Source organism: Peromyscus maniculatus, chromosome 3 (genome assembly GCF_049852395.1).
Source record: "Peromyscus maniculatus bairdii isolate BWxNUB_F1_BW_parent chromosome 3, HU_Pman_BW_mat_3.1, whole genome shotgun sequence".
NCBI lineage: Eukaryota > Metazoa > Chordata > Mammalia > Rodentia > Cricetidae > Peromyscus > Peromyscus maniculatus.
This window is the reverse complement of record NC_134854.1, coordinates 94870007-94894984: the sequence shown is the minus strand read 5'-3', so window position 1 is coordinate 94894984 and position 24978 is coordinate 94870007. Positions and strand designations below refer to the sequence as shown.

At 45.3% G+C, this 24978-nt stretch overlaps 2 protein-coding genes across 2 annotated transcripts in view; both read left to right on the top strand.

The window, feature by feature from the left end:
- Nucleotides 1-546, top strand: part of LOC143272396 (uncharacterized) — a 44753-nt gene extending 44207 nt beyond the window's left edge. Inside the window, exon 2 of the mRNA XM_076566962.1 lies at nt 407-546. Within this exon, the coding sequence (XP_076423077.1) occupies nt 407-419 (13 nt within the window). The 3' untranslated portion in view covers nt 420-546. The remainder of the gene's footprint in view (nt 1-406) is intronic.
- Kcmf1 (potassium channel modulatory factor 1) lies at nt 440-24031 on the top strand. Its single transcript, XM_042273486.2, has 6 exons — nt 440-574; nt 4710-4849; nt 15813-15914; nt 18634-18808; nt 19659-19941; nt 23405-24031. The coding sequence occupies exons 1-6, from the start codon at nt 544-546 to the stop codon at nt 23664-23666; spliced, it is 993 nt and encodes a 330-aa protein (XP_042129420.1). The 5' UTR covers nt 440-543; the 3' UTR covers nt 23667-24031.
- Nucleotides 24032-24978: the final 947 nt, after the last annotated feature.

The following is a 24978-nucleotide window of genomic DNA, read 5'->3' as shown; positions in this document are numbered from 1 at the left end:
GGCATTTCTTTGTGTGTGTTACTGTTTAAAATTTAGATGTTATACCTGCCTGGTGTTTGGTGGCATTATTGAGTCATTTGGCAAAAACTGGACCGTGACCCTATGGAAAGAATGTTTTGTAATTACCTTTTCTGGTCCCAAGGCACTTCATAGCAGGGGCTTTTACACTAAGATACTTGAAGCTTCCTCCCGGACAGTTTGTCACCATGTGCCTGGCCTAAATTCACTGTTGACGAAGCCAGCCTTAAGTTCGCCTCAGCCCTCCTGCCTGCACACACAACCCAGTGTCGTCTTCACTAGGATCATAAACTGACCTTTCTGAGCAAGCAGTTTACCCCATTGCTGGGATGGCTGGGTTCCGCTGGGTTCTAGCTGCTAATTGAAGGTGCTTCTTCTTGTTTTATAGGTGTCAGCTGTGATGCATGTTTAAAAGGAAATTTTCGAGGTCGCAGATACAAGTGTTTAATTTGCTACGATTACGATCTTTGTGCATCTTGTTATGAAAGCGGGGCAACGACAACCAGGCATACAACTGACCACCCGATGCAGTGCATATTAACAAGGGTAGATTTTGGTAAGTTCGTAATGAGAGATTATCACTTGAGGGCTTTGTATGGGTATGAAAAAGCAGAACAGCCTGAAACTATCCCCATCAGCATATCCAAGGATCCAGATCATTCCAAATAAAATTCTTTCCTCTGTCCTTCTTTCTCTTAGTTATAGTTTGCTTAAGAAACCCTTTGAAAAAATCCCCAACTGTGAGCACTAAGATAGATAGATAGATAGAGTGCCTCTGGAAACAAGCGCTGAACTCGGGCCGATGCTGTTGCTGATAGCATTCGAGTATTATTGAGAGTGCATTAGCAGTCAGGAAAAGCTATCCATTTCACACGAGATTTCTTAGCTAGCCAACATACTTGTTACTGTCTTTTTGATTATAGCTTCCTGATGGGCATGAAACAGTATCTCAAGTGATTTTGATTTCAGGTTTCTGATAGTTAATGATCTAAGCTTTTTTTCCTTATGCTTATTAGCTATTTGTATACATATTGGTTTTATATATATATTAGATATGTGTATATTATGTACATTAAATGCATATCTAGTGTGATGTGTGTGTGTGTGTGTGTGTGTGTGTACACACACACACACACACACACACACGTTCCTTTTCAGATGAGTGATTTGACTCCCGTTCCGATTACTATCTTCTCACTTTCTAGGTGCTGTATTTTGAAGTACAGAAGTTTTATTTTAAAATGCCTAGTTTGTTCTTTTTCCTTACTTTGTGTCTTGTTGTCATCTAAAGCCCATAGCCCACTCTGAGGTTGCTGGGATGTGTGTCTTCTGAGGACTCCAGTTCTGTCAGCATTTAGATCTTTCATGCTCTTAAAATTGCTACTTTTCCCTTTGAAATGGGATTTCACTTGTAGCCAGATTGGCCTTAACTCAAAGAGATTCTCCTGCCTCTCTCTGCCTCCGGAGTGCTAGTATTCAAATTAGTTTTTTTCACTTGGAGTTGAGGTAGAGAGTCTGCTCCATTTTATATAGGGGTATCCAGTTTTCTGGGGTCATTGAACTATCCATTGTTTATTAATTCGTTTTCTTCTGTTCAGAATAAGTTGACCATAATAACAAGGGCTTATTTTGGCCCATTTATGTGTTTATTGTTAATTTTTTTTTTTCAAGACTGGGTTTCTCTGTAGCCCTGGCTGTCCTGGAACTCACTGTGTAGACCAGGCTGGCCTCAAACTCAGAGATCCACCTGCCTCTGCCTCCCGAGTGCTGGATTAAAGGAGTGTGCCACTGCCCCCTTGCTTGGACTTAGTCTTTTCAATTGATCTGAATCTCTGCTCATGACAGCTCTGTGATGTTTGCATTTCCAAAGCTTTGTAGACAGTTGAAATTTCTGAGTCTTTGAGTTTATTCCTAGTCAGACTTTTGAGCATTCTGGGTCCCTTGAGTTTCTCTGAGTTTTTGGGACACTGTCCAATTTTCTCAAACCAACTGGATTTTGATAGTGGTTATGTTGAACTTATAGATTTGATAGTGGTTATGTTGAGCTTATAGATTTGTTATTTCTTTCGTTAAATATACTTCTAAGTATTCTTTGGCTCTTGTAAATGAAATTAAATTGATTTTATCTTTGGATTATTTGTTGTAAATGTTATAGAAAAAAACTTTATATATGAATTGTGTAGCTTGCTATGTTGCTACATTGACCTATTAGTACTAGTAATTTAAGATTAGTTCTAACTTCGTGGATTCTTAGGATCGTGGGTTTTTTCTTCTTTTCCATTGGATACCTTTCATTTACTGCAGTTAGATCTTTGAGGGAAATACTGAATAGCAGTAGCAAGAATGGAGATGTTGTCCTGTTCCTCTATCAGGGAAAAGGCATTTAGTCTTTTACCAGGGATGTCATGGCTGTGGGTTTGCCATTCACTGGGCAAATAAATTATTTTTGCTACTTATTGTTATTTGCTACTGGGTGTTTGTTTTTACGACAGGGTCTCACTATTCAACTTAAGCTGCCTGGATTTTAGGCACACACCACCATACTTGTCTTTTTTTCTTCTTAATTCTTAACTACCACAAATCTAGCTTGTAAGTCTTTTTTTGTTTATTTCTTTCAAGACAGGCTTTCTCTGTGGGGTTTTGGTGTCTGTCCTGGATCTCACTCACTCTGCAGACCAGGCTGGCCTTGAACTCATTGATATCTGCCTCCCGAGCTCTGGGATTAAAGGCATGCACCACCTCCTCCCAGCTACCTTATAAGTCTTAATGCAGACATAGACACACATATACATGCACCTACACATACACATGTGCACACATGCATGTGCACACACACACACACACACACACACACACACATACATGAGTGATTTTTTTTTTTTTTTTTTTTTTTTTTTTTTTGGTTTTTTTTCGAGACAGGGTTTCTCTGTGTAGCTTTGCGCCTTTCCTGGAGCTCACTTGGTAGCCCAGGCTGGCCTCGAACTCACAGAGATCCGCCTGCCTCTGCCTCCCAAGTGCTGGGATTAAAGGTGTACGCCACCACACCCGGCTATGAGTGATATTTTTAAGACAGTTTAAATCTCTCTTAATTAATATTCTCCTTCTCCTCCCCCATCTCTCGTTTTGGGCAGGGTCTTGCTATCGGCCCAGAGTGGCTTTGAGCTTGTGGTCATCCTTCTTCAGTCTCCGTGGTTCTAGGTTAGATTCCCTTATGAGCCACCATGCCAGCTCATCATTGTCTTCTCACAGAGTAAGCTTAGACTCTTAAAATTGAGCTTCCCCCCCCCCCCCCAGTTAAAAAATGAAACACATCTTTGTAGTGAAGTAGTATATCGTACTAAAGCTGCTATGGTTTTTCTTCTAGGTTACCTGTGGAGAATGATACTAATGATACAAATAGATTATTTCCACAGACTCTGGTTCATTCTTCAGAGAACTGTTTGGCCAGTGAATTGTGCTGATGCCATATTCTGTAGACAGATAGTTGCAGCTAACCGTTTGTATATTGGTCATGGTTATCTTTTCTTTCCTGAGTTCTTACATCCTTGTGCATGGTACATCTTTCTGTTCTTTCTTCCAATATTAGTGTTACTACTGTATATAAAGAAATAAGGAAACCGAGTGGTAATGGATCACACCTTTAATTCCAGTATTCCAGAGGCAGAGGTGGGCAGGACAGCCGAGGCTACACAGAGAAAACCTTGTCTCAAAAACCCGGCTACACAGAGAAAACCTTGTCTCAAAAACCCGGAGGGAGGGAGGGAGGGAGGGAGGGAGGGAGGGAGGGAGGGAGGGAGGGAGGGAGGGAGGGAGGGAGGGAGGAGGAATAAGGAAAAAACTGTACAGTAAAATTATAATTAGATCCAGATGTAGACTAAGCAGCTTCAGATTTAAGTTTGTATAGAGGCAGGATGTTAGCCTTCCATCACTGTGATAAAATACCTGAGAGAATCCGTTTGAAAGATTTACTTCCGTTTCTGGATTTCAAGGTTTTACCCTCATTGTTTGGCTGTGTGGCTCTGGGAGATGGTGGCATAATTCGTTTTAGCAGGAACAGACGACAGACAGTCTCCTGACAGGTGGAGAACAAACAGAAAGGGGCCTGGGTCCCAGTGCTCTCATGAAGGGCGCATTCCCACTGACTTGACCTTTCTTTTACCTGGCCGTCTATCTCCTTAAGGTTCCGCCTCTTCCCAGTAGTACTGCAGGTTAGGGACTAAACCCATATCCGTGGGCTTTTGGGAAACCCTGGAAGCTGTAGGTGAGGGGAAACTTGTTTGCTTTGTTTCCTCTTACTCGCTGTCTGGAGAAAAGATTTTGGAAGAGTATGCTGAGTCCCGTGTGGAAATAAAGGTTTTATAAGTGTTAACCGAGTTATTTGAAGCCCGGCTTCCCACTGTAATCTGATACTCTTGAAGTGGTTTGGTTTGATTTGCTTTTTGCTTTGTTTTGTTTTTAAACTCCTCATCTACACTCCTTTAATCCCAGCAGAGGCAGGCAGATTGATGAGTTCCTGGCCAGGGTTACACCGTGAGATCCTGTCTCAAAAATTAATTTTAAAAAACAACCAAAACCTCACTTACCAAGAGAGTAGGGTTATTGGTCCTTCACACTGTGTGTACTGTGATTGTACTTGCGTGTCTGAGAAGAAGCACGGGTATTTCTCAGTTGAACTCTCTCTTCTTTTTCAGATTTGTACTATGGTGGGGAAGCTTTCTCTGTAGAGCAGCCCCAGTCTTTTACTTGTCCCTATTGTGGAAAAATGGGCTACACGGAAACATCTCTTCAGGAACACGTGACTTCTGACCATGCAGAAACATCAACAGAAGTGGTAGGTGAAGCCTCTGGAGAGAATGATGGCCGGGTTCCTCCTGACGGGGCTGAAAGAGGCGCTGCTGCCGTCCACCTCTTGCTTAGTGTAATGAACTTGTTATCTAGTGATGAAAGTTACCTTTGGCAGCAAATGTGAGAGCCTTCAGGGGCTGCTCTTCTTCCAGACACATGCAGGGAAGCCTCGTCCAAGGCCACAGGGGAAGGTAGAAAGGGCCCCGCGAACTTGCCTGTGTCTTTTCAGTACTTTGTTCCGTGAGGAATTTTTCTCGGGGAGACTCACTCTTTGGTTGTATCCTAAGCACTGCTCCCTCTGCAGTCCGGAACGCTGCAGCTCGGGCCTTTCTTACTTCGCACCAGATCACATCTCTGCTTCCAGGTCAAAACTCAGTGCCTCCTAGTTCTTCCTGCCTGCTTTTCCCCCCAGTGACTAGAAGCAAAAAGGCCTAGAATAAAATAGGAAGTCTTAACTTGAAAACCTTCTAGACTTTTTTTAACCTCACATCAGAGTGCTTCTAATTGTAAGCAATGGTAAATACACCCACAAGAGTCTCTGCAGAAGGGAGTCTCAGTCAAGATAGTGCTTCACAGGGAGAGCAGATCAAGGGAGATTAGGGAGGGAGGAGAGGGAGGGTGTGGCTATAGTGGGCAAGTGAGCTAGATCTTAACCCTCAGCTCTTCATCTTGCTGGTGGTAACAGCAGATAAAGGGAAGTGTCTGTGTGCAGCTGGAGATCCTGATTGCATCCACATCCAATAGTAATTCTCTAGACATGCTCAAAACAGATAAAGTTCAGAGACATGAAGTCATACACTCAAGGGCATGCAGGTATTTCTACTTGACCAGAGGCCTCTGCTACAGGCTAACCTTCGTTTCCATGGACACTGCCAGTTTGTGCTTCCAATTCCTAAGATTGGATTAACTTCATCGGGTCCTAACCAGATTTCACTTGAGTACACCTAGGGGAACCCCAGAGCACTGTCGTCACACTGGTTGGTTGGTTCTTTTCTTTTCAGATAATTTGACTTCCTCTTGTGTCACCCTAGTCACAGCAGAAGAGGCCTGACTCGGTCTGTCCCCATCCTAACTGCTGTACAAAATGTGTCGTTGTTTTTCTGTTTTCCTGTTGAGTTTAATGCAGCCCATGGTGTTTTGTTGTGGTGAACCAAACCTTTTGTTTTAACATTTATTGATTGATTTTAGGGGAAGGGGAGGAGCTAGTTCCCTCCATCGCTGTATGTGCTCTGGGTATTGAATTGAGCTCAGGTCTTCAGGCTCAGCAGCAAGGGCCTTGACCCACTGAGCCCCAAACCAGATATTTTTAAATGGAATCATGAATTTCAAGAGTAAACCCCTTCTTTTTGATGGCTAGTGTTAGCGTTTTCTCTTTCTAACTGCCCAGTTTGTTATTGTTGCAGCATTAACAGCACGTGTCCTCTAGGCCAGTCACACTTCACTGCAGGATTTAGGAGCCATGCTTGCTAATAATCAGCATCCCTTTGGACCATTGCGGGCAAGAGGCCCTGACACTGTAAACAGTTGCCATAGTAAATGCTCACAGTGAGTTGAAGTGGCTAGTGAGGGACTCTAATGAAGTCAGAATTTTACAGCGCCCCCCACCCCCTTTTCTTTTTCTGCCCCCCCCCCCAGTCTGGTACTCTGTATTAAACAACTATAGCCCTTTGCCTTCTTAAGATTCATTTTAAGATCATTCAAGAAAGTTTAATTTTGAGTGTACCGAAGAACCCTTTAAAAGCAAGTCCCTGCTTGGGGTATGGCTCTGTGGTCAGACTCTTGCTTAGTAGGAAAGAGACTCTGGGTGCAGTCTCCAGAAATGCAAGAAAACCAGGAAACAAAACAGAAAAATATCATCTGACATAGATTGTGATAAAATATTTATTTTGAGTTCTCATAATTCAAAATCAGGTAATAGGACTTCTTTTTTAAGAGAAATTTCACTGTTAGCATTCCAGTAGAAGTTTTTTGAGTTGCTGTCAAGGAGAAGGAAGGATAAATTGAGGGTTTGAGATGGCTCCAAGGGTAAGGTGCACACCACCTGAGTTTGATCCCACATAAATTGTCTTCCGGCTTCTAGCACACATGCATACATACACAGTAAATGAATTAATTTTAAAAAATCATTGTATTAAGGGAGAGTCAAAAATCAAAATCTACCTTGCAAAAAGATGGGAGTTATTCTAAAGCTGAGTGGTTATTGCTGCTGTTGTTTTGGTTCCATTTTTTTTGTTGTTGTTGTTTTGTTTTTCTTTGTAAGTTTGGGTCTCAATCTATGATCAAACTGGCTTTGAACTCATAGAGTTTGATCTTCTGCCTGTGTCTACTTACCAACTCCTAGGATTTAAGACATGTGCCACCATGCCTGGTCTCCTGTGATTATAAAGTGGAAAGTTAGCACTAAGCGGTTAATGAGTGCTTAATGAATTGGCTTAATGAATCCAGGTGATGGCATTATACATGGTCTAAAACAAATGGAAATGGCACTTTGGCTTCCGTGGCTTGTGTTCTTTGACTGGAGTGGGGGAGGGGATTACACGTGGCAGCAGGAGGGACATTTTGTTTGTCATAGTTGTAGGAGACGGCTCTATCTGAAGGCACATTCAGAAGGCTCAGACGCGCGGGCTTTCAACTTCATTTGTATAGGCCGCATACATATGTGGAGAAGGGGTGTGTCCCGGTTTTTAGAAAGCACGGTTTTGGTAAACACCCAGTTTTAGGCTCAGTGCCCAGTAAGCTCCAGTCAGCAGGAGCTGTTAGGAAAGCCTGTTGAAACTTCTGCTCCAGTCTCAGAGCAGTATCAGCGATGTAGAGGGGAGCTTGAGGTTGCATTTTTATGATGGGGGAGATTCACAAAGGAATGAAAAAATAGGCAGTTTCTCTAAGGCAGCAGGGCTATAGCAGTGTGTGGGTTCCTTATTGTACCTTAATTTTTGTAAAGACTTTTATTTGTCTGTATGTGTGCCTGCATGAGTTGATGCGTGCCACATATGTGCCAGGTGCCCTACCTCAGAGGACAGAGGGTGCTGGATCTCATGGAATTGTGTACAGGTGGCTGTGAGGCACTCACGTGGACGTGAGTGCTGGGGACACAAATCTGGGGCCTCCCTCTGCAAGAGCAATAAGCACCCTCTTAGCTGGTGAACCATCATGCCAGCCCCTGTGTCTTCATTTTGCATCAAATCCTATTATTCCTCCAATGGACACCCTTTTAAAAAGCATCCCAAGGCCGGGCATGGTGTGGCACTTAATCCCAGCACTCCAGAGGCAGGGGCGGGCTGATCTGTCAGAGTTCAAGGACAGCCTGATCTACAAAGTGAATTCCAGGACAGCCAGGGCTACTCTGGCTTCAAAAAAAAAAAAGCCTTTCAGACTTGATTAACATCATAATTAGACCTACCTAAATTAACAGGAAATGAATTTTCAAGGTGTTGGACTGAAAGAGAAACACAGGAGAGTCAGAGCCGAGAATAGATAGCAAGTATGGGAGCCTGGGCTGTTTGAAACTGAGTTGTTGGGTGTAAAAGACGAAAGGTGTACAAGGGGTGGGGGAGAGGCAAGTGTTTGGGAGACTGAGGTGGAAAGATAAGTTCCTAGCCTGCTTGAGCTACTACATAGTGAGACCCTATCCAGATAATCATACACATGCATGTAACCTTTTCATGTTGCCCCTGAACTTCTGATCCTCCAACACTCTCTCAAGTGCTGGAATTGCAGGTGGCTACTGGCAAAGCTTGTTTACAAAGGTTAATGATAGAAGAAACACTGCCTAGATAATTCTTAGGGCTATTATCACCATTATTAAATACAAGACAAAATATTCATAGCTTCTCAATGTCTTTTCACGCAGTGTGTGTGTGCGTGCATATGTGCATGTGTGGTTTTTGTTTTCTAAGGAGTTCTTTGGTTTTTTGTTTGTTTGTTTGTTTTGAGGCAGGTCAGGCTGGCCTAAAACACTTTGTAGACCAGGCTAGCCTTTAGCTCATAGAGATCCACCTGCACCTGCCTCCCATGTGCTGCAATTAAAGGTCTGCACCATGATGCCTGGCTCAAGCTGAGGTTAGAGAACTCTGAGTATAATGGCTCTTCATGATAACAGATTTAACACCTAGTCTCGATGCACATAGATACCAGTGTGGGGCCCAGTGCATGGTGAGCTCTCCATTCAGCATGAGCTGTGAGGGTACCTGCACACACACAAATAACAACCTTTTCAAAAGAAAAGAATGGGGCTAGAGAGATGGCTCAGCACTTAAGAGTACTGGCTGCTCATACTGGGCAGTGGTGGCACATGCCTTTAATCCCAGCAGAGCCAAGCGGATCTGTGAGTTCTAGGCCAGCCTGGTCTACAGAGTGAGTTCCAGGACAGTCACCAAAACTACACAGAGAAACCCTGTCTCGGGTACTGGCTGCTCTTCCAGAGGACCGAGGTTGAATTCCCAGCATCCACATAGCAGCTCACAACTGTCCTTGACACCTTCACACCAATGCACAAAAAATAAATTTAAGTAAATTATTTCTTTTTTTTTTTTTTTGATTTTTCAAGACAGGGTTTCTCTGTGTAGCTTTGCGCCTTTCCTGGGACTCACTTGGTAGCCCAGGCTGGCCTCGAACTCACAGAGATCCACCTGGCTCTGCCTCCCAAGTGCTGGGATTAAAGGCGTGCGCCACCACCACCCGGCTGTAAATTATTTCTTTTAAAGACACAATAAAGAACGCACACATTGCTATAGCCCTGTTGTCTAGAGAAACTGCCTATTTTTTCATTCCTTTGAATCTGCTCTCCCCAAACATAAACTCTGACTCAGTGAGAGAGCAGTGAAAGAAGCAGTCGGGGAGCTTTTGACTTAGGGGCCCTTGGAAATGTGATGTGGTTTTGAAAAGAAGCGGAAGGAGACAGCATCATTCAGACACAGCCAAGATGCATTGTTGAGAAGAAAATGGCAAAGAGTGACACATGGTGCTGGGAAATAGAACTCGATCCTGCAGTAAGACCAGGTAACAGAGAGAGAGAGAGCCTTCACAGCCAGGAGGCTGTCCCCTGACTTTCTGGGGACAGTTCAGCTCCTCTACAGAAAAGTGACAGCGTCTCCATTTTCATGGCTCTATGTTCCTTGTGCTGAGAAACAAGGAGTGGTAGGTTCTGTCTGTGTGACTTGGTGTTTCTTTTCAGTATGACATGGATGAATGTGAATCGCAGGAAATACCCCAGAAAGCTGTTCCTTACAAGTTGATGGTCTCCAGAGAATGGGTGTACACCAGACACTACCCCAGACTTTAGTGGCAGCAGAAAGTAAACGATGTCAGGATTCTCCTTATTCAAGGTTCAGAGGAGTTGGTCTGTGGAGTTCAGTTCAGGTAGTTTCTCAAGAGATGCCCACTGCTGAAGCAGTTGTTGACCCCTGCTGCTTCTCTTAACAAGAAGAGCGGTGTCTGCTGCTGGCTATGACTTAAGTGGCTCCATGTACCAAGTCCTGGGTTCAGTCACCAGCACCAAAAAAGAAGCAGTAGCGTTTCCAAGAGTTCCAGTTCAGAGGCCATTTTCAGGTAGTCTGAGGATGGTAAGGGGGTAAAGAACCTGCCCAGCTCCCCATCCGTCTCCCCATCCTGCTGCAGCCTACTGCAGAGAAAGCTAGATGCTGCCTCTGCGTGACATGGAGAGGGGTGTGCACCTCAGTGTGTTGTGTGGAGTCAGAGGACAGCTTTGTGGAGGTGGTTCTCTCTTTTCACATGTGTTCTGGGGATCCAGCTCAGGTTGCCAGTCTGTGTAACCAACACTTTACCTGCCCCAGACAGGCAGTGTTTTTAATAGATTATCTGTACCCGCAAATGAATAAAATGAGCAAGAAGTTTCTTTCCTTCCTTCCTTCCTTCCTTCCTTCCTTCCTTCCTTCCTTCCTTCCTTCCTTCCTTCCTTCCTTCCTTCCTCCCTCCCTCCCTCCCTCCCTCCCTCCCTCCCTCCCTCCCTCCCTTCCTTCCTTCCTTCCTCTCTCCTTTTGTTTGTTTGGGTTGGGTTGGGTTTTTCAAGACAGGGTTTCTCCATGTAACAGCACTGGCTGTCCTGGAACTCACTCTGTAGATCAGGCTGGCCTACAGGGGTCCACCTGCCTCTGCCCCCCGGTGCTGGGCTAAGGGTGTGTGCTACCGTGCTCTTGAAGAAAGTCCTTAAGGAGACTGCGAGAAACACATTACAGGTAGAACTGACCCTCTCCTATTGTTGTCAAGCTGCGCCCAGTACCCAGAGCAAACAGGCTGCTAGGATTGTGTTTGCTGGGGAGAAAACCAGAGGAAATCTGAGCCTGCTTGAGATGGGAAGTAACTGTAGGGGAGAAACGGGGGAGCTCCTTCCTGTGGAGAACAAGAGTGCTGATGGCTACCTTTAGAGGGCCTCCCCCTCCTCCTCCTCCTCCTCCTCCTCCTTCTTTTTGAGAGTAGGTTTCTTGCTACCTTGAACCCGCACACAGGTAAGCCACGTAGCCAGCGAGCCCAGACCTCCCGCTGTCCCCAGCACTAGAATCACAAGCATGCAGCGCCACCTTACCCCGCAGCACGGGTTCTCGGGACTCGGCTCAGATCCTGTGATCGGAAGACAAGCCGTTACTCACTTGAGCTGTCTCCTCAGGTCCCTGCCATAGGTCAGGGGTTTCTGGTGGGCAGCTAGCCTGTGGGGGGAGGGTGTCCCCACATTCAGGATCTGCATGTAGAATGATGACTTCGAAAGGTACATAGGTGACAGCGTGTGTTGAAATGGGCACCAGTTGATTGCTGGCTGGTAATCTTGCCAGAGACCACATAGAAACAGCACCGTCTTTGTGAGGCCTCGCCTCATTTGGTAAAGGCTCTCAAGACGGCTGCAGATAAAAAGCAGGACGGACGAGATCGCTGACAAGATGAACCAGAAGTGAGTAGCCCAAACAGTAGCAGGGATGTTTGTGATGAGAGTGTTTTTGATTATATAAGTAACAATAACATTTGGCTTTTTATTTAACAGGGAGATAGAGATTTTAAATACCACACTTTGTGTCAGCTGTTATTTGCCAAACTTACCCAGCCATAAGACCTGGGATTCTTGTTCAGAAATAAAGGTCTACACCTTCCCAGTCTTTCTCAAAGGCCTAGGAGGAAAGCACTTTTAACTTACATGACTTACATTCTTAGCCAAATTTAGGAAACACTGACATAAGCCAATTCAGTAAGCCTTATTGTTGACAAGTTATTATAATTTTAAACCAGTGTGTTACGGAATTTTCATGTATGAATAATAGAGAATACTGTGCTATGTGGTGATGGTAGTATGATAAATATTCATGTTGACAGGCTGTCACTTTTTAGAATGAATGACTTACCCTTTGTGTAGAATTTCCCCGTATTGTGAAGAAACTGAGTACCACAATGGAGAAGCCCGTTCAGAACTAGCAGTCTGTGCTTCTGACGGCCAGCTCTGCCTTCTCACAGGTCCCACCCCACCCCGTTCCACCCCGTTCCACCTCCTTTTTCTTCCTCCCACCCAACTTTGCTTGCATTTCCCTTTCTTCTCTTGTTTCCTCCTTTACTCCTCAGAAAGTGCAGCCCTGCGTGACCCTAAGGCCTCGGGCATGTTTAGAGTTTGCAAAGTGTAAAATGCACAGCATAAAAAAAGATGGCCAGGCTTCTGTTCCCATTGGCCCGAAGCTTGAGTTTCTTTTCCGGGTTCTCACCTGTGTTAATTGTAGTGGCCCAAACTTGACAGCATTTTCTACTTGGTTCTAAATCTGGTCTCTTGATTTTCTGCGCCAGCTTCCAAGCCAATTGACCCTTCCTAGTGAAGGTTTCATCCTCAGTACTCTTTACCCCTAGTCTTTGTGGAAGTTAGGTTGAGTGTTTTCAGTTACCTCTCCATGAGTACCTTTAACCTTTAACCCAGTGGCTCAGTGGAGTAGCTGCAATGAACCCGGAGATTTAGCATAAAACTAAACACATACAGTTGTGGGGACCATGGTTTTCTTTGTTTTACATTGCATCTCAAAGGTGCTTTCTAGTTTGTCGATTGTCTAATTGGGTGCACTCTTAGTACATTGAATATTTATACTGCCATTCTGTCTTCCTTTTGGGAATGTGTATCTCCAGAGGAGACTTCATCTAACACTACTTACATGTACATCAGAGTCCTGAAGCTCTTCCAGCTCTCTTAGTGCAGTTCTGCCATGGGGTTGATCCAAGGCCAACCTAAAGGGAGCTATTGTAGGAGAAAGATGCTTTCTGCTTAATGGTTATTTTCTCACTAGATAAAAATGTTATATGGCCTTAGGCTGGGCTGTGGTGGCACATGCCTTTAATCCTAGCACTTGAGAGGCAGAGATAGGCAGATCGTTTGAGTTTGTAACCAGGACTACACAGAGAAACCCTGCTCCCTCAAAAAAACAAAAACAAATCTTATGGTCTTAATGATCCTCTAAGAAAGTTGTACCTAGTTCTGCTGCTAAATGAAGTTTCAAAGTAGGCTTATTTAATCTTTAAATAACTAGAATGTGTTGGGGCTGGAGAAACGGCTTAATGGTTGAGTTCTCGCTGCTCTTCCAGAGACCCCAGGTTCAATTCCAGCATCCATGTGGCAACTCAGAACAATCTCTAAATCCAGTTTCAGGATCTGATGTCCTCTTCTGGCCTCTGCAAGTACCCACACAAGCAGGGGACACACATACATACATATAAGTAGAAAATAAAATCTTAAAACAAAACCAAATCCCCACCTAGACTGTGATTCTTTTTCTTTAAGCCTTGCTTTGCTTTTAAAATCTGGCCATGGTTTAAAAAACACAGACAAGGGCTGGAGAGATGGCTCAGAGGTTAAGAGCACTGACTGCTCTTCCAGAGGTCCTGAGTTCAATTCCCAGCACCCACATGGTGGCTCACAACCATCTGTAATGAGATCTTGTGCCCTCTCCTGTATACATAATAAATAAATAAATCTTAAAAAAAAACACACACACACACACACACACAGACAAACCATTGTACACTTTCAAAAAGTTTATGCTCTCAGAGCCAAGCATAGTAGCACACACTTGCAATTTAGAAGGCAAAGACAAGAGAGTTACTGCAAGTTCAAGGCTAGCTAGGCCACATATAAGATCTTGTCTCAAAAACCCCAAAAATTTAGGATCTAGCTAGGCAAGGCAGAAACTCTTAGAAAGTTGAGTAAGCAGACCTCTGCCGGGAATACCAGAATCCATGAATGGCACCAAGTGACCCGAATTTCTAGTGAAGGGTTCAGTTTGTAAACTTGAGAGCAGATACTACAGCTTTTTTGTTCAAGAGGAAAAAAAAAAAAAAAAAAAAAAACTGCCTGACCTTTGTAAGAAGGGCTTTTGAGAGTCTGCTGGCTTCTCTCACTTCCCCTTGGGCATGTTCCATCCTGGCCTTTCTAACTCTGCTTGCAGGCCATCTGCTTCCTTGTGTTTTCTTGTGAACATCTTTAGATTTTCTTAGTTATTTCTTAGGAACAAGTCATAAAATCAGTCAAACTCTGGGGGCTTTGGCTCTCTATTCACAGAGGTGGGAAGTTGTGTCTGCTTGGGCTCTGGGAGTCAGATCTGTTCCATGACCCAGCATTGACTTCTGGGTCATCTGCCTAGTTTCCTCCTCCCGTGCTACTGTGAGTGAGCTACATAGTCACTGAGCCTGTGAGTTATAGTGGGCACGTGTGCCTGTGAGGTGACTGACAGGCAGTGGAGATGCACACACCTCGACTTTGAGCTGCTGCCCTTGGCCCCTCTTCTCTGTCAGGCCTTCTTTCTTTCTTGCCTCTTGTTAAGACTTGGAAACTTTTCCCACTTCAGGGATTGGAAACCACTGTTGGACCATCAGCTGGACGAGGACAGCCTTTCCTCCAATAGTACCTTACTGTCTTTTAGTCTTCCTACTCCTTAGTCACTAATGGTGAGAAAGCTGTTTCAAAGTAGCTCTCCCAGGAACTGGTTACAGATCCTCTACTGCTGATCCTGCTCCCTCTCTAAGTTCTAGCCCCAAAGCATGACCGCTCCTTTCTAGCTCTCCCTGTCGAGCTCTTTGGACACTGGCCAATCCTAAGCACCTTCCCCTGACGCTCTCATCCTCACCTGCTCTTCTCCATCGCCCCTGCTCACTGCTGCCAAGCTCACCTGCTTCCCTGCCCTGTGGTTTCTCTCTCAAGCTCTAAGGGAGGGAGGCTCCTCCCCGGCTCTTCCCGCCTCTGCCCGTGTGCACATTGCCTTATTGTCGCTGTCGCTTGTGTCTCCTGCTGTAAGGCAGGCACGGAAGGTAATTGCTCCTTGAACTGGGCCTGGCCACAGACTTGCACCACACTGCCCATCCTTCTTGGAACTAAGGTTCTAGGACAAGCTTCTCCCCCTCCCCTTTGCCTTGAAGTTGTTTCAAAAATTGCGTAATTGTGCGCAGTTGTGCATAATCCCATTGTCCATCTTATTCTGTACCCACTACACATTCTACAGCTATTGCACAGCCCCCTGTTTTTCTAAGACAGGGTCACTCATTGGTCTGGAACTTGCTGGGTAGATAGACTAGCTCTTCGGGGAACCCCAAGGATCCTTCTGTCTCTGCTCCCCAACCCACAGCTACATTTTAAGCATTTGCTGCCCTACCTTGCTTTGAAGAAGCGTGTCTGAACTTATGTCTGATATTACCATTCAAGGCTGAATTTAGGAAAAAAACGTTTATTTTTAAAGTTTGAACAGAAACTGCTTGGCTAGACCATGCCAGTGTGGCTGGGCGCTGCTGATAGAAGATCCTGCCGGAAGTCAGGTTTAACTGTTGAGACCCACCCTCTGTGTTGTGACCTGAGACATGGCACTGCAGCTGAGTGACGACAGCATGGCTGCGGCTCAGACCTGCAGTGGCTCTGCTGGGCTGACACTTGACCCGGGCAGTGTCTCAGCGACTGTGTCCTGACCTCTCGCTCTTTTGCTTTGCAGATTTGTCCGATATGTGCAGCGTTACCTGGAGGCGATCCTAATCATGTCACAGATGACTTCGCAGCTCATCTGACACTTGAACACAGAGCCCCTAGAGATTTAATATCCTTCCAGGAGCTGCGGGCCGCTTCGGGGGGATGGTGGTTGAGGGTGTTCTGAGACTAGTGTTCCCAGAGAGAAAGACAACCTCTGATTATTTTTATTTGCTTGACCTTCTCATAAAAGTTGACCTTATTGTTTTGTAGGCTGATTATGCTGCGTTTAGGTTATAAATTGCCTTTCTAACTCTGTCATCCATTAGGATTCTATCCATATGAAAGTTTAAGTCAGTTCAAAGTTCCTCGGCCTTTCTGTCTGCCAGACTTTTCTTCATTTTCCAGAACCCAAGCTTGGACTTGCTAGAGACCAAACTGCTTGTTGTTTTTCAGTCTGTAGCTCTGATCTCGCACTCACAGTTCCTGGTTTCCTAGCTGGAGATACAGCATCTTACAGGAAGGTGGACATGAACAGAAAGCTGAAGAAAATGGAACAAACCTGAGAAATTAGAAACCTGAGCCAACTTAGAGGCTTGCAGTAAGTGGATGATGGCAGAGAGTGTCGAGACCTCCACGTGCTCAGAGCGCGGCCAGAGCAGCGTAGGAAACAGTGCTGGTTGTGGTTTTGTTTTGACTTATCTTAAAATTAAAAACAAAACAAAACAAAAACAAAAGACCTCAGACTCACAGATCCACCTACCTCTGCTTCCTATGCACTGGGATTAAAGGGATGTGCCACACCCCCCAGCTGTTTTGGGGGTTTTGGTTTTTGTTTGTTTGTTTTGGTTTTGGGTTTTTTTTTTTTTTTTTTTTTTTTTAATAAAAGGATGAAAAAATTAGGACTGGACATGGGACTTGGTGGTCAAGAGCACTAGCTGCTCTTAAAGGACCCAGGTTCAATTTCCAACATCCACATGGGAACTTACAACCATCTGTTACTCCAGTTCTAGGGGCTCTGATACCTCTTCTGACCTCCGTGGTCAAGAGACATGCACAGGGTACACAGACATCTATGCAGGCAAAATACCCAAACACATTTTTTAATATATATATATATATATCCATTCCCACCCCCACCCTCCAAAGACAGGGTTTCTCTGTGTAACAGTTCTGGCTGTCCTGGAACTCAGTTTGTAGACCAGGCTGACCTCGAACTCACAGATCTGCCTGCTTCTGCCTCCTGAGTGCTGGGATTAAAGGCACATACTGCCAGCACCTGGCTAAAACAAAATTTTTTTAAAGATGGAAAAAAATTAAGTGTGCTAAGGATACTTAGGCCTTTGAGTTACTGTGCATTCATAGGGGCACTACAAAGTAACAAAAAATCCGTAATAACCTGAATTTATTTTTCAACAAATTCTGGGGCTTCTGGTGATACAATGTACATTCAGTAAAGACTGTTCCACACATCATCCGGACCCATTTTGTAAGCCTTCTGTGAATGTCTTTGGTTACCAAGGAAAGATAAAGTTTTGAAAAGTACAGGAATATGAAAGGTACTTTACATGTTTTTATTTTTTTACCAAATTTTAAAAGACAAAATGCTGCAGTAGCAGATACTAAAGGTATGAGGAGTTTTCAGATCCCTCCAGTGTCGTGGAGTTCCTGATTTGTTAACACCAGTGTCTAATGTCTGCCTGTGGTCAACGATCATTCCTTCACTGTTGACGGATGTCTTCTGAAACTTGCTACTCTCACCCAGCTGCCTCTTAATAACACTCCTGATGACCTTCTGTAGACCCTAAGCTCATCCCAAGCACTACCGTGAGACCCTGCACATTGAACTGACTTATGCAGGGCAGTTCACCCTGTCCTTAAAGACTCCAGAACTACCAGCCAAAACCAAGAAGCCAGCAAGAAAATTGCCATCATTTTGTTGTTTGCCTCTGTGGAAAGACAAGGTTGTCTTTGCAATTTTTTTTTTTTTTTTTAAGACAGTTTCTCTGTATAGCCTTGGCTGTCCTGGAACTTGCTCTGTAGACAAGGCTGGCTCAAACTCACAGAGATCCATCTGCCTCTGCCTCCCAAGTGCTGGGATTAAAGAGGTATACACCACCACTGCCCGACCTTGGTTTTGTTTTTTGTTTGTTTTTTTTTCTTCATGATTTTACAGCTGTTTGCTGCACAAGACCTTGTGTTTGACTCACATTCCAACTCTAAGAAGAATGAGGCTTCTAGAAGTCCACTTGAGGAGTGTCATATTAATCTAATGAGACAGTAATTCAAGTATTTTCTGTTTAGCAACAGCACTGAAAATAAAACTTGAAGACAGAAATTAAAGCTAACTCAGAAACTAGCTACAGCTACAGAATTGAGATTATTTGGCCTGCTCTTTTTCACTTTAGAAGATAATGTGTCTCAGGAGCTGTTTATTGGTACATAAAATTCAATATTAAGATTACCTTAGCTGTTTGACCAGGTAGCTTTTTTGACCTCATTCTGGCCATGTTCCAGGTCTAGAACCTGGAAGAAAGTTCTTGACTTCCAGCACACTCAAAATTCACTAAATCCACAGAATTCCGGCTAGCCTGTCTTCTTGCCGTAGCCTCTAAGAGTTAGGATTGCAGTCATGTGCTACCATGCCTCGATTATACCTGCTTCTTTATATTTGAGTCTCTTTTTAGGGTTGTCCGGCCTCATAGAGTTGGAACGTGTATAGTCTAAACTGAAAGTGCTGTTTCAAGCTGCTCACAGTTTAGAAATTCCTAACTAGCAGGTGCGCCAATGTGGTGGTGATGTCATTGTTTCTTCTTGTGAACGGCTCCGTTCCTTAACTTTGGGGTCACGACGAGTCGAGCGGCGTCCGACATGTCCGTAGAATGTTTCACCCTGGCCGGGGCCTGGGGGGCCCCCGTGCTCGCCGGTCAAACATGCACTTTACTAGCAGTTCCACTGGGGGACTCTCGTCTTCGCAGAGTTCATACTCTCCGAGCAGTAGGGAAGCCATGGATCCTATAGCTGGTGAGTTTGTTTCCACTTCATAAGGGCAAGGGCGAGTTTCGGGCGGTCTGTGTTTCACCTTAGCATCGGGCCCTGCGCTTGCTTCCTCCAAATCTCCTCCAGATCTGTACAAGTCTGACGTTTGTAAATGGACGGTGTAAAGGAGTCCATGTGCATCTCTAAGGTGTTAGGGCAGAAGAAGGGCATTAGGAAAGAGTTCAGAGTGGAGAAGGCCTGCAGAATCCCATGAGTCCATCTCAAGGGCCAAGGAACTCAGTTGGCCCTTCTGGGGAGGAAGGTGGGGATGTGCATGCTGGTTTGGGAACTGTGTTGTGATAGATTGTACCGAAGGATGATGTCACAACGACACAAACAGCTCCACTAAAGCAAGAGTGTGGGTTGTAACAGACCAGAGTCGAGCGCTCCAGGTGGGGAGCACTGGCCTAGCAGAGCACTGCCCAGGACTTGGGAAGAGCAGTGTCCAAAGATACTGGAGAGAAGGGACTCTGGGATTTCATCCTGCTAATTCCTCCGATTAAATGATCAGAGATGAATGCATGTTGATGGCAGGGTGCCCAGCCCTGTTCTGAAAGCTGGAAATCGAGTAAACAGTAGGCTTGACCCTGCCTTCATGCCGCTTCTGTTAAGAGGGCTTGGTTATGATCCCACCTGTAGGCGGGTCTTCAGTCTAAGAAGTGTAGGTGTGCCTTATGGGATAATTTTCTCTGAGGTTGTGCCTGGCAGGCACAGTTGTATGTAGGTCTGTGTTGGGGTTGGGTCCTTGGGGAGCGAGTGTGTTGTGTGGACGCCTCTGTTCACCGCGGCGCTGGGTGGTTTCCCGCGTTGATGATGTCTGCATTTCCATTGGCAGAGCTCTTGTCTCAGCTGTCAGGAGTGAGACGTTCTGCAGGAGGACAGCTTAACTCTTCAGGCCCTTCCGCTTCTCAGTTGCAACAATTGCAGATGCAGCTGCAGCTCGAGCGGCAGCATGCGCAGGCAGCACGTCAGCAACTGGAGACAGCTCGCAACGCAAGCCGGCGCACTAACACGAGCAGCGTCACCACTACAATCACCCAGTCCACGGCCACGGCCAACACGGCCAACACGGAGAGCAGCCAGCAGGCGCTCCAGAACTCCCAGTTCCTTTTAACAAGGTAGGGCGCTTCCTTGACGCCGCCAGGCTAGTGAGCATCGTCTTTCGTGTGTGTGGATACATCCACTTCAGAACTCTGCCTTTGATCAGACCGCTACAACTCACAGCCCTCCGGTTAAAACCACGTAGTTCATGTCCCCCGGAACATGAGAAACTGTTGTTTCAGATAAAGTAAAGATGTTGGTTTTGTGTGCACAAGGTATAGATCGTCATTGAAAATATTTTCCTTTCCTATATTACACGTAACGCTCAAAACAGTATCATCTCATTTATGTGTTCTTTATCAGCTAAATTTATTTTGTAATTAATGTTTCTGATTTTCCATTGGCGTGCTGAGATGTATTAGAAAGGACAAAGGAGGGTTTAGAGATGGCTCAGTGGGTAGAATGCTTTCTGCATCGGCCTCTGTTACCCCAGCCCTGAGAGGTAGAAACGGGGGAGAGGGGGGGCGCTCACTGATGTGGCCTTAGTAATAAAACCCAGAGTCAGATATCGGGGTAAATGCTGAAAAATCAGAGAAGCAAAGGATCTGGCCAAAGTCACCTTACCTCCAAGACTTCTCAGACCAAAAAAGGCTGAGCTCCTGTCTCTGCTCCGCCTTATCACTTCCTCTCTGCCTAGCCATATCACTTCTTACCTGTTGTCTATACAGCTCTCCAGACCTCTATGGTTAGCTATTAAGCTAGCTCCACCCTTAGATCTTCAGGCAAGCTTTCTTCGTTAGAGCACCAACACAATATCAGCACACACTGACCGCCAGGCTGGCCAGCTGGCGAGCTCCAGATCTCATGAGAAAGTGCGTCTTGAAAAGTGAGACAGGGCAGTAGAGACGCCAGTGCCACCCTCTCCCTCCCAGACTGAACCGGTGCACGTGCGTCCACCACGCGCGCAGGTACATACAAGAACAAGAACTATGGAGGTTTGCTCTCATGAGTTTCCAAAGTTAGTACCCAGATTAAATTCTTAAGATTAGTACCCCAAATTCACTTTATAAAATGGCTTTTACCATGCTGTCAGGGATACTCAGTTCCACTGGCTGACGTTCTCACGTGCCACTAAAGCTGCAGCTGAGGGTTGGGAGGTAGTCTGTCAGAGAGTGCTTGCCCAGCACGGACCGGACCGTGGTGCAGCCTGTGATGCCAGCCTCAGGAAGGCCAAGGCTCTCCTCCCACACCGTGAGTTCTCGTCCATTCTGGGGCACGTGAGACACTGTGGAAGGGGCTAGAGAGGTGGCATAGAGAGCCCCGCTGCTCTTTCTGAGGACTTGGGTATAAATCTTTTTACAGAATGGGAGCATGAAAATGAGTATATGGAATACAACACTGGTTGGGGGGGGCGGAGGGTAGGGTGGAGGCAGGAAGATCAGGAGTTCAAGGTCATCCTCAGCTATCCGATGAGTTTGAGGACCACCGTTGACTGCATGAGAATCCAGTCTGTAAACCATCATTTGTACGGTGCTTCTCAGGGACCTGAGAGGAGACGGCTATAATTTCTACTTACGCTTTCATCTCACGCTGAACTCTCCACGCAGTGGTTCACCTGCATAGGTAGGAACACTATGTAGGCTTAGAATGAAAAGTGTTTGGGGACCCTTGGTTTAGAGCCCCAACTTTGCTACTTAATACATTTAGCCCTTAGACGGATCACTTGCTGTGTTCAAACTTCAGTTTTGTCGTCAGGGTTCCCCCCAGGAATCCCCCCATTTGTAAGAGGATTTTTAAAATATGGATCATTGTCATTTATTGTGGATTTAAGGAGACATTTTGCAGAGAGGTATCTGTCTTTGCAGAGGCCTTCCTTTTTTTTTTTTTTTTTTCTCCTATCCTGGAGCTTGCTCTGTAGACCAGGCTGGCCTACAGAGATCCGCCTGGCTCTGCCTCCCAAGTGCTGGGATTAAAGATGTGTGCCACTGCCACCCAGCCCAGTTTGAAGATCTTAAGCTTCTTTTGGGGTCTCAAACAAAACTAACCCATCGAAACATTGAGCCCTTGTGCCATATTTTATCTGCTCCTCAAGAATTAGGCATTTTTAGCTACTTCCCTTGAAGTTAGAACAGTATTGAGTTTGGGTCTTAACAGCAGGGGAGGCTTTCTCTTGATGTCTCTAGTTCATCTGATACTGTGTTAGAGATGGACGTCCGGATCCCTGTCCCACAGCAGCAAACAGTCAGCCGTTATGACTTGGATAGTTGGCTTGGGAACGTGTAGCCATTACTCAGGCTCCAATCTTTCAGTCCTCCCTGGTCAGTCCTCCCTGTGACATTCTTAAAGTGCTCTTATCCACGAGTTCCCTTGCAGTGTGGTTTCCGTGGCAGTTGACTGACTGACTACCCCACGTACTTCGCCCCCTTGGCGTTCTCTAGTTTAGCTCTTCTTCCCTTATCTGAGCCACAGATCCCATCATTCCCTGGCTTTTCCACTGAGACTTTGGGCAAGTTAGCTAATCTCCACTTGAGTTTCTTTTTCTGTAAGTGGTAAGTCTCCACCGCGGGGCACAGAAGGATGCACACAGAACAGCGAGGCCCTGCAGTCATCACAGCACGCGCTTCCTCTGTGATTGGGGCCTGCCTGGCCAGACAGCAGGAGCAGCTGCCCGGTGGTGAGCTGCCCGGTGGTCTGGATCCTCTCGCCCTCACTGCCCAATCGATCGATGCCCTCCGGTTTGCCCCTCTCCTCGGCCAGTGCTGCAGCTGCCTGCTTTGCCTGTCGCTAAAATGGAGAAAGCACCATGGCGCGCGCACATTTAGAAAGGGAAAGACAGATGTGGTGGCATAAGCCTTCACTGCAGCACTGGAGAGCAAAGGTGGATGGGTCTCTAAGAGTTCAAGGCCACTTTTCTTGACCTGCATAGCAGTTTGCCGTCCACCCAGGAATAGCCTGACAGGAACAAAATGTGGAGAAGAAGGAAAAGAAAATGCATGGTGTGTGCCTTCTTGGGTTTTGTGCATACTTGATTTCAGTGAAGTGAAGTGGGAAAGAGAAGAGTCTGAAGTGGTTTAGGATGCACTTTTTCAGCTGCACGTTCTGGTTACCGTGGATTGGTTCCATGAGCAGGGTCACGGCTCTGTGCACTGCACTCTCCACAGGTGAAATTTGACTGAGAACATCACCTCTTCCCAAGAATAGTCTGTTAGCAATGGCCTTGTTCAGTTGTTTAGAGAGCTTTCTGCCATGCCAGGCTTTTCTCCAGAGGAAGCACGAATTTTGTTTCTGTATTTGTTTGTTTGTTTTGTTTTTTGTGGGTTGTGTTTTTTTTTTGTTTTCCATCTCATTGAATCTGTTGAACACAGGTTTGCACCCCAGGAACATGACTTCTGCAGTGTGGGGATTTATCCACACATAACTGAGATCCTGATGCCACCAACCGGATGTTTGCTTGTCCCCTGCAGACTGTAGCAGTTGGCCTCGTCGTGCACTAGTCAATGACTTTGTACCCATACAGTCTTTTCTTTCTTCCCTCTACAGGTTGAATGATCCCAAAATGTCTGAAGCAGAGCGCCAGTCCATGGAAAGCGAGCGTGCAGACCGCAGCCTGTTTGTCCAGGAGCTCCTTCTGTCCACATTAGTGCGTGAAGAGAGCTCGTCCTCAGATGAGGACGATCGGGGGGAGATGGCAGATTTTGGTGCTATGGGCTGTGTAGATATTATGCCTTTAGATGTTGCTTTAGAAAACCTAAATTTAAAAGAGAGTAATAAAGGAAATGAGCCTCCACCACCTCCTCTTTGATGACCTCCCCACTCGCAGACAATGTCCTCTGTGCTGTATTTGCCAATGAAAGTGGACAACAGCTATCTATCCTGGGTTTGTTTGGTGATTGTAATTTCAGGTCTGTCACTCTTGTTACATTGTGTACATTCAAAAGGAAGAGAGAAAATATATATGATAATCATTTCCACTTAACTAATTTTTACTTCTAGCAGGTAAATGTAGGTAGCAGTGCAGGGTGATCTCTGCTTCCTGTACCTTGACATGCAAAAGGCTCTCCTAATACTCCACATTCAAACTGAAGAGGAAAATTGAGATCTCTAATGAAGCTGCTGTGTGTATTTATGAATATTAATGAATAAAAACTGCTTGGATGGTTTACCTAACTACTGCATGAGGTTTTTTGCAGCGTGCATGAGTTTCAGTGACCTTGTTATTTAAGAAAAATTAAATACAAGGAGTAAAACTTTAAAAAATAAAATTTAAAAAAATAAAATACAAAGCCCAAAGCTTTTCCAACATTATTCAATGGTTACAGGGCAGAGTAGCTTTTGAATAATGTCTGCCTGACTCACCCGTATCCGTGTGCCTCCTATGCACAAAGCCAGCGCTGCAGTGGGACCTGGGGGTCCTAGCCAGGTGGGTCCCTCCGCCCTGTGACTCTCCTTCGCCCTCTTCACCACCTTGCTCCTGCGGAGCTGGCCTGCCTAGCTCCTCATCGGTAGAAGACACACCGGGGAGGCGGATCTGCTGCAGGGGATCGCTGTGCCCTTCAAACAAATCTTGTTTGTGTTGTTGGAAGTTTTTCATTTTTGTGGTTGTTAAAATTTTTTTGATTGTTAAATATGTTCATTCAGGTGTAGATGAATTTCATTTATTCACTGTTCAGCAAAGTTAACCTGAATTATGTTGTCTTGTTTTTAAGAATCTCACATTCTCAATCATACTTTGCGTTATTTATGTATTTGTAGTTTGCTGAGACAGATCAGTATCAGGGGAGCCCCTGAGGATTTGCCTTCCCAGATTTTGTCAACCAAATTCTTAATGCTAATTTGAGCACCTTTATTTTATTGGGGGTTTCTTCCTGGCATAAAAAGTAAAGTCTTTTAATTGAATCATGCCACCTATATGCCTATATTATTAATCCTGTGTGTAAAAAAAAAAAAAAACAAAATAAAAAAGTAGAGCCTTCTTGGGTCGTTAGGGGGTTTGGAGGATGGGTGCTTTTTATTTGCTTCAGTTTTTCACACTAGCTCCAAGAAGGGGCAGTGGGTCTGGGGATGGGGCAGTTTTTGGAATGTAAACTTAGGACTTTGAAAAAAGGGTGCACAGC

Excerpts from the sequence above, each read along its gene's own strand:
- Kcmf1 (XM_042273486.2), top strand. The coding sequence starts at position 544 with ATGCAGTGCATATTAACAAGGGTAGATTTTG. Across the intron at positions 4,850-15,812 it reads CAGAAACATCAACAGAAGTG|ATTTGTCCGATATGTGCAGC; the intron begins GTAGGTGAAGCC and ends TTTGCTTTGCAG. Across the intron at positions 19,942-23,404 it reads TCCCAGTTCCTTTTAACAAG|GTTGAATGATCCCAAAATGT; the intron begins GTAGGGCGCTTC and ends TTCCCTCTACAG.